General features: G+C 31.1%; 1 protein-coding gene across 1 annotated transcript in view; it reads right to left on the bottom strand.

The window, feature by feature from the left end:
• Nucleotides 1–17,368, bottom strand: part of LOC143042341 (uncharacterized) — a 69,023-nt gene that overhangs the window by 43,797 nt on the left and 7,858 nt on the right. Inside the window, exons 7-15 of the mRNA XM_076214620.1 lie at nucleotides 11,971–12,124; nucleotides 11,049–11,159; nucleotides 10,087–10,305; nucleotides 9,216–9,412; nucleotides 8,641–8,832; nucleotides 7,064–7,282; nucleotides 6,245–6,386; nucleotides 5,363–5,525; nucleotides 4,392–4,507 (exon numbers count right to left, since the gene is read on the bottom strand). Coding sequence (XP_076070735.1) covers nucleotides 4,392–4,507; nucleotides 5,363–5,525; nucleotides 6,245–6,386; nucleotides 7,064–7,282; nucleotides 8,641–8,832; nucleotides 9,216–9,412; nucleotides 10,087–10,305; nucleotides 11,049–11,159; nucleotides 11,971–12,124 — 1,513 coding nt within the window. The remainder of the gene's footprint in view (nucleotides 1–4,391; nucleotides 4,508–5,362; nucleotides 5,526–6,244; nucleotides 6,387–7,063; nucleotides 7,283–8,640; nucleotides 8,833–9,215; nucleotides 9,413–10,086; nucleotides 10,306–11,048; nucleotides 11,160–11,970; nucleotides 12,125–17,368) is intronic.

Here is a 17,368-nt window from a genome sequence, read left to right as displayed (position 1 = left end):
TTATAAATAACATTTCTGGTGTAAAGAATATAATTCATAATATATAAATAATACCCAAAAAATAAGATTTGATGAAATTAAAATCTATTTAAATATTTTTTCCAAGGGTGAATTTGGGAAAATGTAATATATAGTCATTGTCAATAGTGAAGGACAGATTGGAACAGACCAGAAATATTGATTTAAAAAAATGTACGCACTTGCCGACGATTCGTTTATACGACTGGATATAAAGTTACGGAACTATAGCGCAATTTAAAATATATACGTGTATACATTGAACATAAGAAAAAAACATATATTTTGAATAAATAGGGGTAAAAGTGTTGTAAATAGACTAGCCAACGTATGCCAACAGTATGTAATCATCGAATGTCGATAGACTACAGTTGTATACCAAAAGAAGAAGAGAACCAATTTGATTTAAATACAGGTCGATGTATAACTTTTGCTTTGGTTCATTGAAGCTGTGGACCTAGGAAAATCACAGATTTATATTTCAATAAGATTGTTCTCAAACAAAGGAAGGAATTCGTCATCACAATTGTTATATATGCCACTGGACGAACACTAATTATCCCCAGGGGATGTGAATATTTTGCTGGGAAACTTTTGAGTATCAAAGTTTCAAATTAATTTCGGGATTTATTTTCTTTCTTGGTATTCAATAACCGAAAAAAGAATAAATTACTTGTTCGCTAAATAGGGATATTCTTGTCAGATAAAAGAATTTTAGTTATATTTAAAAAAAAAGGGAAATATGACATTAAATTGGTTCTGTCTTTTTTTAAACATCGTTAAAACGATGTGTGTCTAAGGTGAACGCCACAAGAACCCTGTAATACTAGTACGAGAGTATAGCATGTAAACATTCCTTCTCAATAATATGGTTGTATTGGAAAACTTTTCATACAGATTGACAACTCATTGTCCGATATGCATGTAATATTTGCCACATGACGCCCATAGTTCTTTCTACCATCATCACCTTATTCCTTGATATTGCTGTAAACATCGATGGTTCACACCCAAACAAAATGGGAGTAATGAACCTTCAGAGCTTCTCCGTGTTATACACTTGTGAAATATATAGACGAAATGAATCTACATCTCACAAACAGGATTTTCAAATAACGATTTTGAGTAATCACCTTACAAACCAATATAAACGTATGGCAAGATATAACCATGAAGGAATTTAGTTTTTGTCAGAACTCATCACTATATCATAAACGTATACGTATATATATGCATACAGTTTCAAATATCAAGAACAAGCGTTCGATGTCGATAGTCTGTTCTCTAACTGTTCAGAGTTAGACATGTCACTTGTTCATTCTTGGAAGCCTTCATATTCCCCGTCTAACGATGGGAACTCTTTCTGATTGTGTTGACTATAAATGCTTGTATGGTAATTCTGTCGTTTATCTGTACAAGCGGTTGCATTTCCTCTCCTTTCCCAACAAACAAACGAACGAAACGCAACTAGTCTGATTTCTCTGGAGCTCATCCTCAATGGCTCTTATACGTCAGGAAACTTACATGTATACTAATAATACATTAAAGATTGCATATTTTGGCTTTAACATTGATTCACTGATAGGGTCTTTGCATCGGAACTAAACACATTTATTTCTAAAAAAACAGTTGTTGGCATGACACGGGTTATGTTCTTCTCATATATTTTATGATAGTATGATACTAAACCCCTAACGGGAGGGATTGTACCTGATATTCATATGATGAAGACATAATCTTTCAATCAGTTTAATTGAGGTCTGGAGCTGGCATGTCAGTTAACTGCTAGTAGTCTGTTGTTATTTATGTATTATTGTCATTTTATTTATTTTCTTTTGTTACATCTTTTGATATCAGACTCGGACTTCTCTTGAACTGAATTTTAATGTGCGTATTGTTATTCTTTTACTTTTCTACATTGGCTAGAGGTATAGGGGGAGGGTTGAGATCTCATAAACATGTTTAACCCCGCCACAATTTTGCGCCTGTCCCAAGTCAGGAGCCTCTGGCCTTTGTTAGTCTTGTATGATTTTAAATTTTAGTTTCTTGTGTATAATTCGGAGTTTAGTATGACGTCCATTATCACTGTACTATTATGCATATTTTAGGGGCCAGCTGAAGGACACCTACGGGTGCGGGAATTCTCGCTACATTGAAGACCCATTGGTTGCCTTCGGCTGTTGTTTGCTCTATGGTCGGGTGGTTGTCGCTTTGACATATTCACCATTTCCTTTCTCAATTTTAATAATGATTGTTTCATGAACAACGATGTATGAACGAACTATTATAAATTCGTCAATATCTGTAATGCATGACTAAAGTATAACTTTTATTACAACTACTGTATTACTTATTTGGATTAATGACGGCTATCATGTTCAACATTGCACAACTATTATCATAGAAAAAATCCTCAAAAATCCTCAAAAGATATAATGCCTTAGCTTAGATAATTAGTATTCTTTTCACAAAAAGTTCGTGTAACGTATTGTCAAATGAATTTAATTATGTAAGAATAAAATGTTAAAAAGAAACTAAAAAAAAATTATGCATGTTGTATGTTGTATTTTTTTGTCAATTAAAAACTTTAAAATTGCAATAGTTTTATTAGCATTTAAACACAGCCAGATTTGAATACAAGTTAAGAAATTCCGGTAAAGTCAATGATATCAAACAGATGTACAATGGTATATCAAATTGGGTAATATTGCATTTAGTTTTTATTAAAGATTAAAACTACTATTTTTTGCTTCATATTTGAATCTTTACGCCAATTGCCGCTAAGAAAGTAATCAAAAATTGTTTCCTTTTATTTTTATACACTTTCGGAATTACGAATCTGAATTTTATTTTCAATTAATTTACACAATTTAATTATTGTATCTTTATTCTCATCGTGTATTTAATCTTAGTGTATTAACATCATGACAGCATATACTCTAATCCTTTCTATTTATCCTTTCCAAATAACAACATTTATACCTGTGTACGCTTGAACTCACACCTGCGGCTAAATAGCTACAAGGTAAACGAATTGACCTCAAGCCGAGAAATATACAGTGACCTTTACAAAATAATATACACACTCTGCTCACACATTAGTTGCATTGAAATGATTATCAAAACAATAACGGTAAATAGAACTGAAATATTTTCAGTTCAATATCAGTAAAAATGTTCAATAAATATTTTATGAAAAAAATCTCAACAATAATTAATTAAATTTATTCAAAAACATTTACTAGAGATAATTTTATAGGAGTTTAATTCAATCAATACAAAACGGTATATATATGCATATTCACTTTCGTTCATTCTTATATTGTGGTTTATAACTTCGACCATTCGTCAGCTGTGCGCTTTTAATTACGTATATTGTCGATAAGCTATAAGAGTTAAACAGATTTTATTTTTTCCCAGAATTCAATAAATCGGGCTAATACGTCACGACCCACTCGAGAATTCAACCAAAAAAGTTACAAATACTTGATTTTCTCCGTTATTAGAAGGAATATAAATTTAAAACTTTGCAAATGTGTTTTTTATGTTAAGATGAACATAATTAGATGATAAGTAAAAAATCGCGGAATTTCCCTTTAAAGATTGGAAAAGTTGAAAAAAAATGTTAACATTAGCTTCAAAGCAACATTCTAATGCTACGTTCATATTGAATAGATATATATAACGTCACCAATTTACATCCAGGTGCAGACAATGAATGACAGATTTTAAATGTATGCTTTTAAGTTGTTCCTGTCAGTTTCATTAGAATGGAGATAATAATATTCATTTGTAATTTAAGCTCCTATGGCATTAATTGGTGATTTGATTGTTGCAAATACTCCTTTACTAGCTCTGGTAACAGGTCACCAGTAAACTTAATTTGTGATTATCAAATCACCAATTAGCTATCCATATACAGTCATCAACATTAGCTAAGATGCTTAATAAATGCATCATGCCTTGAACCAAATTTGTGGAGGAATTTTACAGAAACGCTCAAAAATCGAAATTCCCTAAAGGACATAAAGCATATTCTGTTTATACAACTAACTAATGTATCATCTGATAATATCAAGCTCTTACAAGAGATAAAATAAATGTTGCTTAACTAATATTCAGTTGCAAATTTCATGCATATTGAGGATATTATTGCTCAGTAATGTCTGTTCTGCAAGGTGGCCTAGAAGGGAAGTTGTGAATGTTGAAGACTAAAGGGTAGATTTTTTTTTTATGATATCATATTATTATTTTCCATTATTTTGAGGTATTTTCAATTATCTTTACACAAAATCTTTCTCAATGCTGGAAGAGAGTAATATTTCAAAAAAAATTATTTTGTATCCAAATTTTGAAAATAATATATGCTTTACCTCATAGGGATAGACTAGATTAACATAAGCTGCTGCATGTATGATGAAGTCTATATCTGTACATAAATAGGTGTAGTCATCTTCATTCATACCCATGTTTATCAAGGCAACATCTCCTATAATAAAAATATTAGATTAGTGTAGTCATCTTCATTCATGCCCATGTTTTTCAGGGCTACATCTCCTGTAAAACATACTTAAAGTTATTGGCTGCCCATATATATCTTAAACTTAAAAGTATTTAGCAAGAGGTTACAATCCTTGAAAGAACTACGGAAATATATTATAAATTTTTCAAATGATTTTATTTTTTTGTGGATGCCTGATGCTAAACTCATTAAGAAGGCTCGATGGTATAAAAATTTCAGAAAAAAATTTAACATTTATTTTTCACTACAAATTTTATTTATTACCTTTAGTAAATGTTACTTTATCATATGGTACAAAAATCATTAAAAAGAATCAATTTGTGTTGGCCCCATATGACTTTTAAAATGTAGATATCATTGAAAAAGCTCCAAATTATCTCCCTTTGGTAAAAAAAAATGCAATTTTTTGGCATTAAAATGTATTTCAGTTCTTTTTTTTATTTTGATATAAACCTCTATTTTTCCTATTAGTTCAACAGAAAAAAAGTACCTTTACAAAAATGTATGATTCTTTCGTAAGCAGATTGTGAGCGTAAATGAACGGTGACCCCATTTTTTTATTTCATTTTCTATTAAGTATTAGAGAAAGTTCATTTATAGAAAAATACAGCGAAATCCTATATTAATTACAAAAATTGATTTAGACCTGCGAGCCCCCTTAAAACCATAAAACAATGTTAGTAATAAGATGAAAAGGGATATTTTTACAAGTCAAGTTTCCTCCCAAATGAGCAAAAATATGCCCAACGCAAAAAGTTTCAATCTGGTAGTATTTCACATTTATTTTGATATTTTTTATAAAAAGTAATAGTGATTATCTACCTTTGACAATCTCCACTCTTTTAGCATACATGGACTGTATCAAAGTTTGTTGCTCTGAAGGTTTACCATTAGACGGCAATACTCCAAACTGTTTTAATGACTTTTCAAGTCTTTCATTTGGTGTGGTGTCAGGTAGTTCCCTCACCAAACACTTTATCATACACTGAAACAATAAAAAAAAAACTATAGGCCTAAAATTGTCACCTCAGTTAATGAATTATTATTTCTATTCTTTTTTTCACCATGTCATTACAATTAGGCTGGAATTAACCAGTGAGGATGTATCGCTAATTTGTGACAATGTAAATGGAGAAAAACAATGCAGATTTACTTATATTTTTATCACAAAGTTGTAATAAACAAATTTAGATTTTTGTTTGTATTCAAATTACACTTTCAAACATATACAATTCTTACATGTGTATAATAGATAATCATCAGCAGGCATGAAATGTATCAAAGAGACAACAACCCAACCAAAGAGGGGAAAACAGCCTCAAGACACCAATAGGTCTTTAAAATGAAAAATATAAATGTCATATACAACTGAAATATGAAGAACAAAATATGAAAGATTGGTTAATATAAGCCAATGAATTAACAAGTAAAATTGAGAGAGACACTGATACAACTAATTTTTCATAAATTATCCTACAACAGCAAAGATTATGTAACAGCTCCAATCTGATATTTTTTACAATGGTGACAATCTGATATTTTTAACAATGGTTACCAGGCGCGGATCCAGCCATTTTAAAAAGGGGGGGGTTCCAACTATATGCTCCCATTCAAATGCATTGATCGGCCAAAAAAAAGAGGGGGGGGGTTCCAACCCCCGGAACCCCCCCCCCTGGATCCGCCACTGGTTACGTCTAAATATACCTTTGTCTGTAGTAATATTTCCCTCAGTAAGAAAGCTCCAAGAAATCCTGTAGCACCTGTCAATAAGACTCTTCCGATCTTAAATCTTCTCTCGTTACTGAGATTAAATGTTCTCCAAAATGCTCTGAGCTGCATATCAATGCTGAAATAAAACATAATTTGTATGTTTTTAAGTCATGGGAAATAACTCCTTAATTAACCCATTCAAGGCGTATGATGCCTTAAGGCATCACCTGGGTTAACCGCCCTATGATGCCTGAATGCCTCACCTTGATACGGCCGTGTGAATGCATCATGGACATACAATAAGGTGGACAATTGTAAAATTGTGAAATTTTAATCAAGACCAAACTAGGTGCTTAAAATTTCAAAAGTACAAAACAGGAACAATAGATCTGAGAATGAGATAAAATATGCCCTCCCAAGAAAATTTCATCAATTTTAATATGATTCAAACTATAATTGCCAAAAATACTACAAATGCCTGGTATTGATCTCATTTCACAATGAATAAACAATTAAATATTTATTGCACGTTGATCTTTTTACTAATTTCACGAAACACTGTTAATAACAAACCATTTTCACGGCTGCATGTGAAATAAAAAATGGCAAAACACGCTAGCCAAAAATAACCCTTTACCACCCTCTCTTTAAATCTGATACCAAAATTACTAAAAAATTTAACACATTTTGAAAATAACACACTTATTAAGGAACCATTTTGTTTTAAATATGTTCTATACCATAATCTGGTTTTTCTTTCTATAACCAATCACAAATTTAGTTGTTCCTGGCCTAAACAGTAAAAAATCTTACTTGATTATTCCCCTTGGATCATGCCTGTTGACTTCTGTCTGGAGGTTTATTGACACTTTAGGTATTGTATGGAGTTCTTCCGTTCTTTTGTTTTTCTTGGCCTCTATGAACTGACTGAGGGTGGTAATGGTTGGATACGTGAACAAGTCACAAACATTTAAATCTACGTCAAACATCTGTCTCAAGTTCATCATCAGCTCTGTAGCTAGCAAGGAGTGTCTGAAAAAAATAGCAAGAATGTGTCCATAGTATACGGATGCCCCACTCGCACTATCATTTTCTATGTTCAGTGGACCGTGAAATTGGGGTCAAAACTTTAATTTGAAATTAAAATTAGAAAGGTCATATCATGGGGAACATGTGTACTAAGTTTCAAGTTGATTGGACTTCAACTTCTTTAAAAACTACCTTGACCAAAAACTTTAACCTGAAGCGAATGGACACACTGACGGACGAACAAACGAACGAACGAACGAACTAACGAAGGCACAGACCAGAAAACATAATGCCCCTCTACTATCGTAGGTGGGGCATAAAAATAAATGGGGAATGTGTACATGGGATAAACTGTAGAAACATTAATTTTCGTGGGGTTTACATTTCATGGTTTTGTTCTCTATATAAGATTCCATGAGGATTTAATTACGTGGTTTCCATTAAATGGAAGTGATATTGTATGAAGGTTAAATTTTCATGGGGTTTTAATTTTGTGAAGATGTTCTTTCCACGAAATAAACAAAATTAAATCCTCCATGAAAATTTCTGCTTTTACAGTAGATGATGACCCACTTGCATATAATGTTATATACTTATTTGGAAAACTGTAAAAGTGACTCTACACAAATTCGGAAAAAAGGAAAGAAGGATATAGGTAATAAACTAATACTTAATGCCTATATGTCTCTTCATGGTAATAAAAATATATTTATCTTAGATGTTTCTCTTTTATAACCTGAACATGAGAAAAAAAAAAAACAAGAAGTGTCTCACAAAAGAATTCTTCACCCTGTAAGATTATCTCCCCTTTACAATGTTTAAATGAGATTATATTCCTTTGTGCCAATCAACAGGTAGTATTCTACATTTTTGTATACATTCATCAATATAACTATTACATAGGAAGTTGACAAAGAAACTTGAATGAATTGACATTAAAAAATGTAATATAAATAAAATAAAGGACAAGGAATAAGGCCTGTTTTTGGCCTTCCTATTTTCTCATTTTTCAAATTCTGTTTTGGAAAGCTACTTATTATGTTAAAACATTCCCTGAGGTTTGTAGTTTTCAAACTTCAAACCTAAGGGAATAATTTCAACATGATTAGTAGCTTTCCAAAACAAAAAATTTAGAAAATGAGAAAACAGGGAAGCCAGAAACGGGCCTTATCGTACCTTGTCCTTTAAGATGTTAAGCCATCAAATGAACACAAATCCATATCTTCAACAATTGAAGCGCATCTATAAAAGCTAGTGTACCATCCCATGTCCAGAATGGCTGTAACTATCAAACATCTTTTATCCATATCAAATCCCAAAAAGACAACCATAACACAAAAAATTAATATGCAGATATTTACCCTCCTAAATCAAAGAAGCTATCCTGTATATCTATATCTTGTATCTTGAGGACTTTACACCAGACAACAGCCACCTTTTTTTCTGTGTCTGTATTTGGAGCAGCAATAGTATCAGAATCAGACTCGTGTTCTTTGTCAAAATTTGGTAAGGCCTTCTTATCAAGTTTTCCTGTTGTTTCTACCATTGGAATACTATAATTTAAAAATTCATCATTAAAAAACATGCAGTATAATTGAAATCTAAATTTACCATTCTAACACAAAATAAAATTAGATTAGATTTTTATATGAGCCCAAGCAAGAGCAGAAAACCCCAAAACAACTTAAAATTATTTGTTAAGAAATTTCAATTGTTTAGGAGTTGATCAGTCAATCACAGCCTTTTAGTGTGTATGCTTTAATTGAAAATATTACCTGTATTGCAATATATTCTGAAACCAATTATTCTATAATTTGAAGTTAATTCATGGACCCATTATTGCCCTTCATGCTTGAATTAAAAATTCCATTTAATTAAACAGTATTTCTGGGTTATTTTATCATAAACTTGGTATCTAAATCATAAGTTTCTTTACCTTTGAAGGAATACAAAGTATGATGGAATCATGTAGTATGGTAGCCTCAATTTCAGTATAGCTCTTATATCTTTCTTGGTTGTCTGCCCTTCTGGTACAATGTATGACACCAGGAACTTGTCTTCTCCTTCCTGTCCTTCAACTAATACTACACAGGCATTAACCATTGGTAGCTCCATTAAGGCACTCTCCACTGCCTGCAAAAAGTATTGTATTGTGAAATATTTCAAATATTTTTCTAAATAAGGCTCAACTCTAAAAAAAAACCAAAAAAACTTAAGTTTCTTTTTTTAAACTGTGTAGACAGAATGATTTTCAAAAAATAGGAATTCATATATCCTAAATTTAAAGAATCACAAAATATAAGATATACATTTTCTTGGTTAACATAATGCATGTGTTTACAGTAATATAAATATAAATTTACTGAGTTATCTCCCCTTATTGTAAATTTGTTTCCGATTCTTTTATATACTTTATGAAATGTTGTAAACATTAGACTTTGCCAAAAAATAACCAAAAAATCTGCCTCTATTTAATTTCATCCAAATTTCATGTCAAATTCAAGGATTACGAATGAAATTTAATATTTACCTTATAAGAGTCAGTTTGGATTTATTAATAATCTTTTTGTACATTATAATTTTAAGGCTCAGATTGGCTTTGCATATATTTTAACTATCATTTCATAGTGACTTTAAAATCGAATTAATAATTTATTCAAAATCTAATAAACTTTTCCAAAAAAAAAGAGTTAAATCAAACCAATGGGGAGAATAAATTGGTTGTTGACTCTGAGACCGGCCATGTAATTATTCTTGTCAGAACTTCCTGCTTCTTGCATGTGTCAGACATCAAGAGATGGATGTACCTGAACTTCTATGGAATAGCCTCTGATTTTAACCATTGAATCACATCTACCACAAATCTCTAGTCTTCCATCAGATAACATATATCCCCAATCTCCAGTCCTGTAAAGTCTGTCTCCATGACTTGTCTGAACATCTTTTGGTAGAGGTATAAATCTCAAAGCTTGGACCTCTGGTCTGTTGAGATACCCATGGGCTAAAGTTGGTCCTCCAACAAAAATCTAAAATACATGTTAAAAAGTAATAGTAGTGGAAATTATGTTAAAATAGATTGGTGGATGCTTATGGTCATGCAGCAAATACTCAATGCTTTATACAAAGGACAAACACAGTACAATGCTTGGTTTTATACCAAGTTATAATTTGATGTATATGTTGAAATATTAATTTTGAAAGTGAAATTTACATTATCATAGTGAAACCTAAATTCTAAAGGTAAAATCTCAATTTTCATGGTAAAACCTTATTTTTTTATGGTGAGATCTTAGATCAATACAACCAACAAGCTATCCTGTTAATGGTGAACTCATAACCACAAAATTACCATGACAGTCTTTGATTGTTGGTTGCTTCACGTCACATTAGCACAAATAGGCTATATCGCAGCCAGAGCCAATTCGAATATTTTTTTAATTTAAATTTGTATTTTACCCCTACTAAATTAATGCAGCCTTAAGAATATGTTGAAATTATATTACCTTAAACACCCCCGTTTATTTTCCAATCAATCTGACCACAAATAAACTGTACAAATACATTAGGTTTCAAGGTTATATCTTGTTCAGGGGTCAGCTGAAGCCCACTTTGGGTTCAAGATTGACTTGCTGTGTTAAAGACCTATTGGCTTCCCCTGGGGTGTTGTCTCTTTCATACATTACCTGTTTCCATTCTCAATTTGAAATGTATACAAAGTGAAATTTATCCAATCAAAAACCACCAAAACTTGAGTGTCCTCCTGACTTACCTCCCCTGAAGCTCCAACAGGTTGTATTTTCTGATCTTTGTCCATAATGACCAGGTTAACACCAGGTAAAATGTTACCTACTGGACAAAACTTTCTTGTCTTGAGAGCATCCTAAAATATAAAATATTTGTTGTTAAATGAGAAAATTTAGGATCTAAATAATAGCAACATCTATGTGCGATGGAATTTGCTTGGGTTCGTTGGAACCTCAATTTCTTAATTTTTCAACAAATCATATCATTTACCAAAACAGTAAGAGCGCATTTGTTTCTAACCTAAACGATGTAAACCATTACACACGTATTCGTTTAATTCATTTGTTTCTTACATTTATTGGTTAACGTTGACATCTTTCACATAAACAATGTACGCGCAAAATAGACGCATGGTCGTAGATCATTTATTGTTGAGACGTGTAAAAGATAAATTTGTTTCTATATCTGTGGTTTAAATAATTACGAGCACCTGTTGTTTTCGCAAAGTCCTGGTTATTTATTTCCCGCACTTTTACCTGTTTGTTTACAGTGCGTGAATGTTATCTATTTCTGTCTAACTACGTGGGGTCGATAAAGTTTATAAACGATGTATTTGTTTCTAGCAGCTTAACGTTTACTAAACGATAGTCATCGATGACAAAATTTCGGGTTAGAAACAAATGCACTCTTAATACTGAAATCACAACTGTCAGCTAATTTGGAAGCAACGCTAGGCCAAATATAAACACATATTGCAAAGTTCAACCAAAGATAATCAAGAATAAAGGCACTCTACAATAAAGAAACTACCTACAGCTGAATGCTGTTTTATGAAAAATTTTAATACTGACAGACATTTAGAATGCAATAAAAACAACAGACCGCTAAACACACTTGAAACAGTAATCAATGTATAAATACATTAATTTGAGGGTTAAAATTTTTACCATATTTTCTTTAAAATACAAGTTCAAATCTTCACAAGCTGCATCATGGCATTCTGATATACTGTAGAGATTTAAAAACTGTATCCATGGTAACAACTTCAAACATCTCTCAAATAATGCTGTAGTCACAACTTCACCACAAAACCAAATTTGCCTGAAATAAACAAATATTGCTTTGAAAAATAAGACCAATAACTTCCTTTAACTTAAGTTTTGCCTCAAGCAAATATTATGAACCTTTTTTTATTATAATGTCCTTTACCACAAAACTCAGATCAAATTGGAATTTGGGTGGGTTCACTTTTACAGTTCTCTATAGCTAGTTATAACTATATAAGCAATCAAGGGCAGGCCTGTAAAAAATATTATAAAATATTGTATATAATAAAAAAAATATGCCATGCTCTAATGCTCTATGCTTATGAAAATTTTTACAATCCATGTGACCTTGAACTTGATATTTTATACAGACACTTCTATTGTTGAATAAGACAAAAAATGTCTATAGTTATGCGGTACGTTTTTTTAATTATTTTTTTTTCATATTCTATTTTTTGGGGGGGAGAGGAGGGGTCAGTATGCTGTGGCATTTTGTTATACTCCACATATACTAATATTGTTGAGTCCTAAAATGCCTGCTATCTACCATAAATTTACATGCCAAGCATATTTAAATTAGAGACAGTTTTGGTTTAGCACTTTTAGTTTAGTCTAGAACTAAGTTTAGTCCAGAACATAAAATACCAAAATATATAATTTACCTATCAACTGATACATCTGCATAATCTTATTGAAGTCCTTGAAGATCAATAATATAAGTTTGGTAGATTTTGTACTGATAAATATACTGTAAATTCAGAAATTATGCGACAGAGTTCGAAACGCTATAATTTAAACTTGCATTTTAAAATATTTTAAATGAACTTAAAACAGGATTCATCTCAAAATCGTAAAAATTAAAATCACATTTAAGTCTAAACTGACAAACTCGAAATAATAAATGCACGCAATAATTTCTGAATTTACAGTATTCCATACTTTTATGCTAGACATAATGCATTGAAACGAGCGTCTATAGTAATGATTAATGCAAATCTTAATTCATTTTTTTTTTAAATTGATTTACTTTTTTGAACAGTGGAAAAAGTCGTACTTAATATTGCTTGCACAACCCTTTATTGTAGGCACTAATAATTAAGGGATAGGGAAGGTAAAAATGTGGGGTCGTTTATTCAGCCTTAATCAGATTTTTGCAAATAAAGGCATAAAAGATTTACATGTTTGAATGATACTTGTTTAGTGCATTCTGCAGGCTTTTTTATGTCTTAAAAATGTTTCATAATCAAATTATTTATTCATACTTTCTTATTTTTTAGTAGCTGCGGAACCGTAGCTCTTAGGTCCTTAGGAGCTACGGTGCCGCAGCTAATTTTTTAGACGCTCAAATCACAAAATCTCTCAGATTTGTTGATTTCTTATTTTTTTATATCTGAAAAAATTATTGAAAAATATAATTTACCTAAGTTAAATCTTTTAACAAATTCAACAAAATTAAGTTTAATAAACCCTTCATATAGGATAAAGTTATCACAGATTTCATCTAAATCATATATAAACAGATGAGATTACTAGATAAATAAATTTTGTTGTTGTGCAAACCAACTTAATTGAAATCATGATTGGTTTCATATCAATCCTTTTGCTATTTTTTCACACTATCAATATTTCTGTCATTTTAATTTTCTATCAATTTTTAAAATTTGAAGAATAATTAAAATGTTGTCACCTGTTAAACTTATGCAGACACAAATACATGAGGGACCTGATGGGGGTTTCTCATCACCAGTGGCGTATCCAGCCATTTAAAAAAGGGGGGTTCCCAACCCAGGACAAAGGGGGGGTTCCAACTATATGTTCCCATTCAAATACATTGATCAGTCAAAAAAAAAGGGGGGTTCCAACCCCCAGAACCCCCCCCCCCCCCCCCCCCACCCTGGATCAACCAATGCATCACAATTCACAAGTTGATTTTATTGTCAATCACAATTCACAGAAAATAATTAAATTTCCAAGATCAGGGATCATGAAAATATAAAACAAAAAAATTCTGTAGAAAAACATATCACGAAAGTGAAAATGTGCCAATCACGAAGAACGAAAATAACTCATCAGGCCCCTCATACATGTAAATACAAAAAAGGTTTTTTAAGGTTGTACACCTCTGAGGAGCCAAAAATTTCTAGAATTAAACTTTTTTTCTTAACCTGATTTTTGGGTTTATAAGACTGTAACAAAATAATTGGTGAAGAAAAAATTCGTAAGGGTTCCACGGAACCCAGTGTCTCGCCTACGTTTGCTGTTAATCGCAGACTCAACAAAAATGAGGAAAAACATCAATAAAAATTTCCCTCTCGATACTGTCTTTTGATTGAAAGAAGCTTCCAAGTTTGGTAAAAAATCCAGGATAGTTTATGAATCTAATAAATGTTTTATAAACTTTAACTGCAGACTGTATGTAATGTTAACTGGAAGAAAAACTAAGTCCATTTATAAGTAAAATACGGAAAAAGTGAATTTTTTTTTTTACAAAATTTACTTCTGAATAATATCTTATGATCAGAAACAAGCTTTTGTCTAAGTTTGGTAGAAATCCAGGATAGTTTAAGAACATTATAAAAATTTTAAAAACTTAAACCACAGAGTGAATGTTTTGTTTCTGGCAAAAACACTAAGTCCATTTATAGGTAAAATACAGAAAAGTGGAAATTTATTTTTACAAAATTTTCTTCTTGATACTATCTTATGATCATAAACAAGCTTCTGTCCAAGTTTGGTACAAATCAAGGATAGTTTATGAAAGTTATTAAAATTTTAAAAACTTTAACCACAGAGTGAATGTAATGTTTCCTCGCAGAAAAACTAAGTCCATTTATAAGTAAAATACGGAAAAAATGGAATTTTATTTTTACAAAATTTACTTCTGGATACTTTCTTATGATCATAAACAAGCTTCTCTCCAAGTTTGGTAGAAATTCAGTATAGTTTAAGAAAGTTATTAAAATTTCAAAAACTTTAACCACAGAGTGAATATTTGTGGATGCCGCCGACGACGACGCTAATGACGACGGAATGTAGGATCGCTTAGTCTCGCTTTTTCGACTAAAGTGGAAGGCTCGACAAAAATCATATGGTGGTGCACTTCTTTTTTTGCTACGGCCCTTTGAAAATGCCCAATTTTGATGATTTTCCCATTTTTCATCGATTTTTACCTATTTTTGGGCTATTATCGTGAAAAAAATCACAGTTCCACAATTAAACTTTTTTTCATACTTTCTATAAAGATGAAATGGACCAATCTGAATAAATTTTACTTAAAAAAACTATAGGTAGATGTTGATATAAGAAAGTTTTATCACATTTTGACGCTTTTTTGTGTAAAATTTACCATGCTGTCAATTTTTTATTTTTGTGATTTTTCTCAGTTTTAAGAACATAATGCACATTATTTCAACTTTTTTGTTATAAATAATTGAAAAAATACATATCTAAGAAATTTGAAAAGACCAAAATGATATGGGATGTACATGATTCTTGTAAAACCATTTTTTGTATCCCTCACCTATTTTCTCAAAATTTTTGCTAAAAATACTGACTAAGTGATTGGTCATAAAATTTGAAAACTGGATTACTCAAAAACTGTTGTTGTAAATACACAATTTTTTTCACAGAGTTATATGTTTGATTATAATATTTCTAAAATTCATTGATATTTTTCACTTGTATCACATGATTTGGAAATAATTCAAGAACGAGATTTCAACGAGACTGAACAAGACTGAAAAGTCAGAAGAATACATCCTTGATAAGTTAAGTTAAGACTTTTAATTTTTTACTATGTTTAATACCTATATAAGTTTATAAATATGACCCCTTAATATTTAATGAATTATTTTCTATAATAACATTGAATAATATATATAAACACAAATTGTCAATGTCAGAAAAGATTTATTTTTGGTAATGGTCGTTGCTGCAATTTTATTATAATGTTACCAAGAGATGAAAGGCTCATCTAATAAAAACAACAATTGTTTAGTTACTTCAAATTGTCTATACATATTTATATTTGGTTGTAAAAATCAATACATTTTAATGGGGAGATAATTCTAGCAACAAAGAAATTTACCTGTATCAAGAAAAAAGAATTAAAGTTTAAAATCTATAGTTCTTTCCCCTTAATTCTTATGCCCTTTAATATTCTGTCTAAATGAATATGATTTCTTATTTTACATTTTTTCAAAGTAAAAAGAGCCCTACAACTAAAATGTTTCTATAAAAGTTGTTTGTTTGTCTTCATTTTGTAAAGTGTCATATAATTTGCAAAAGTAAGTAAAAAATTTCAACTTTTGTGATTCAAATTTAAGATGAAATATAGAACATTTTTTTCAATGTCTACTTCCAAGCTCTTGAATATCGTATTAATTGAGATATATATTTATTAAACAAACATGCAGAAATCTGCATGTCAATAACTAAATAATATGGCCTGAGGTAAACTAAGTGAAGTATGATATCCCTTTGTAATCTACTTCATATTATGGGGGCCCAATTACAATGCATTTGTGTGCCACGTTAAGTTTTTAAAGTAAACACAAAAATTAAAGGATGTATGTCATATTTTATTATAACAATATCTTGTCCAGGTGCGGATCCAACCATTTTAAAAAGGGGGGTTCCTAACCCAGAACAAGTGTGTGTGGGGGGGAAGGGGGTTTTAAACAATATGGTCCAATTCAAATACATTAATGATCGTCCAAAAAAAGGGGGTTCCAACCTGTACAAAGTGCGACGCCCGTATATGACACGGAAACCAGGCGTAAAAATTGTATCATATCCGGACTTAGTTATACTCACATTATTATTATTTTTACCATGTATACTACTTTCCTATTATTTCACAATTTTCATTCAATTTGATTCCATAAAAAATTATTCCAATTACAAATTCTTCCAATTACAAATTCTTCCAAAAAGCACAAAACAAGCTTATTATCCCTGAATATATAAAGCTGCCATAAGTCAAACTCTTGCAAACTAAAACCAGGAGCCAAATTTTGAAAAAAAATTCCCATGATCCTTTAAACAAAGCATTATGGGTATTATGATTTACGCTGTATCAACAGTATTACGCCCGTAAGAAAATTTACACCTTGCTTATTTCAATTTACGCCAGGTTTACCACTTTTTTCTACGCCCATAAGGACTACAAATTTACGTTTCCTGCTCCCTTACGCCTGGATCTAGACACGTAACTACCACTTACGCCTGGTTTACGCCTTATTTCCAGGCGTAATACACCTTATAATTTCATACGGGTACCCCCAAAACACCCCCCTCC

This window comes from Mytilus galloprovincialis, chromosome 8 (assembly GCF_965363235.1).
Source record: "Mytilus galloprovincialis chromosome 8, xbMytGall1.hap1.1, whole genome shotgun sequence".
Classification (NCBI taxonomy): Eukaryota; Metazoa; Mollusca; class Bivalvia; order Mytilida; family Mytilidae; genus Mytilus; species Mytilus galloprovincialis.
This window is presented reverse-complemented; position numbering and strand designations above follow the sequence as displayed.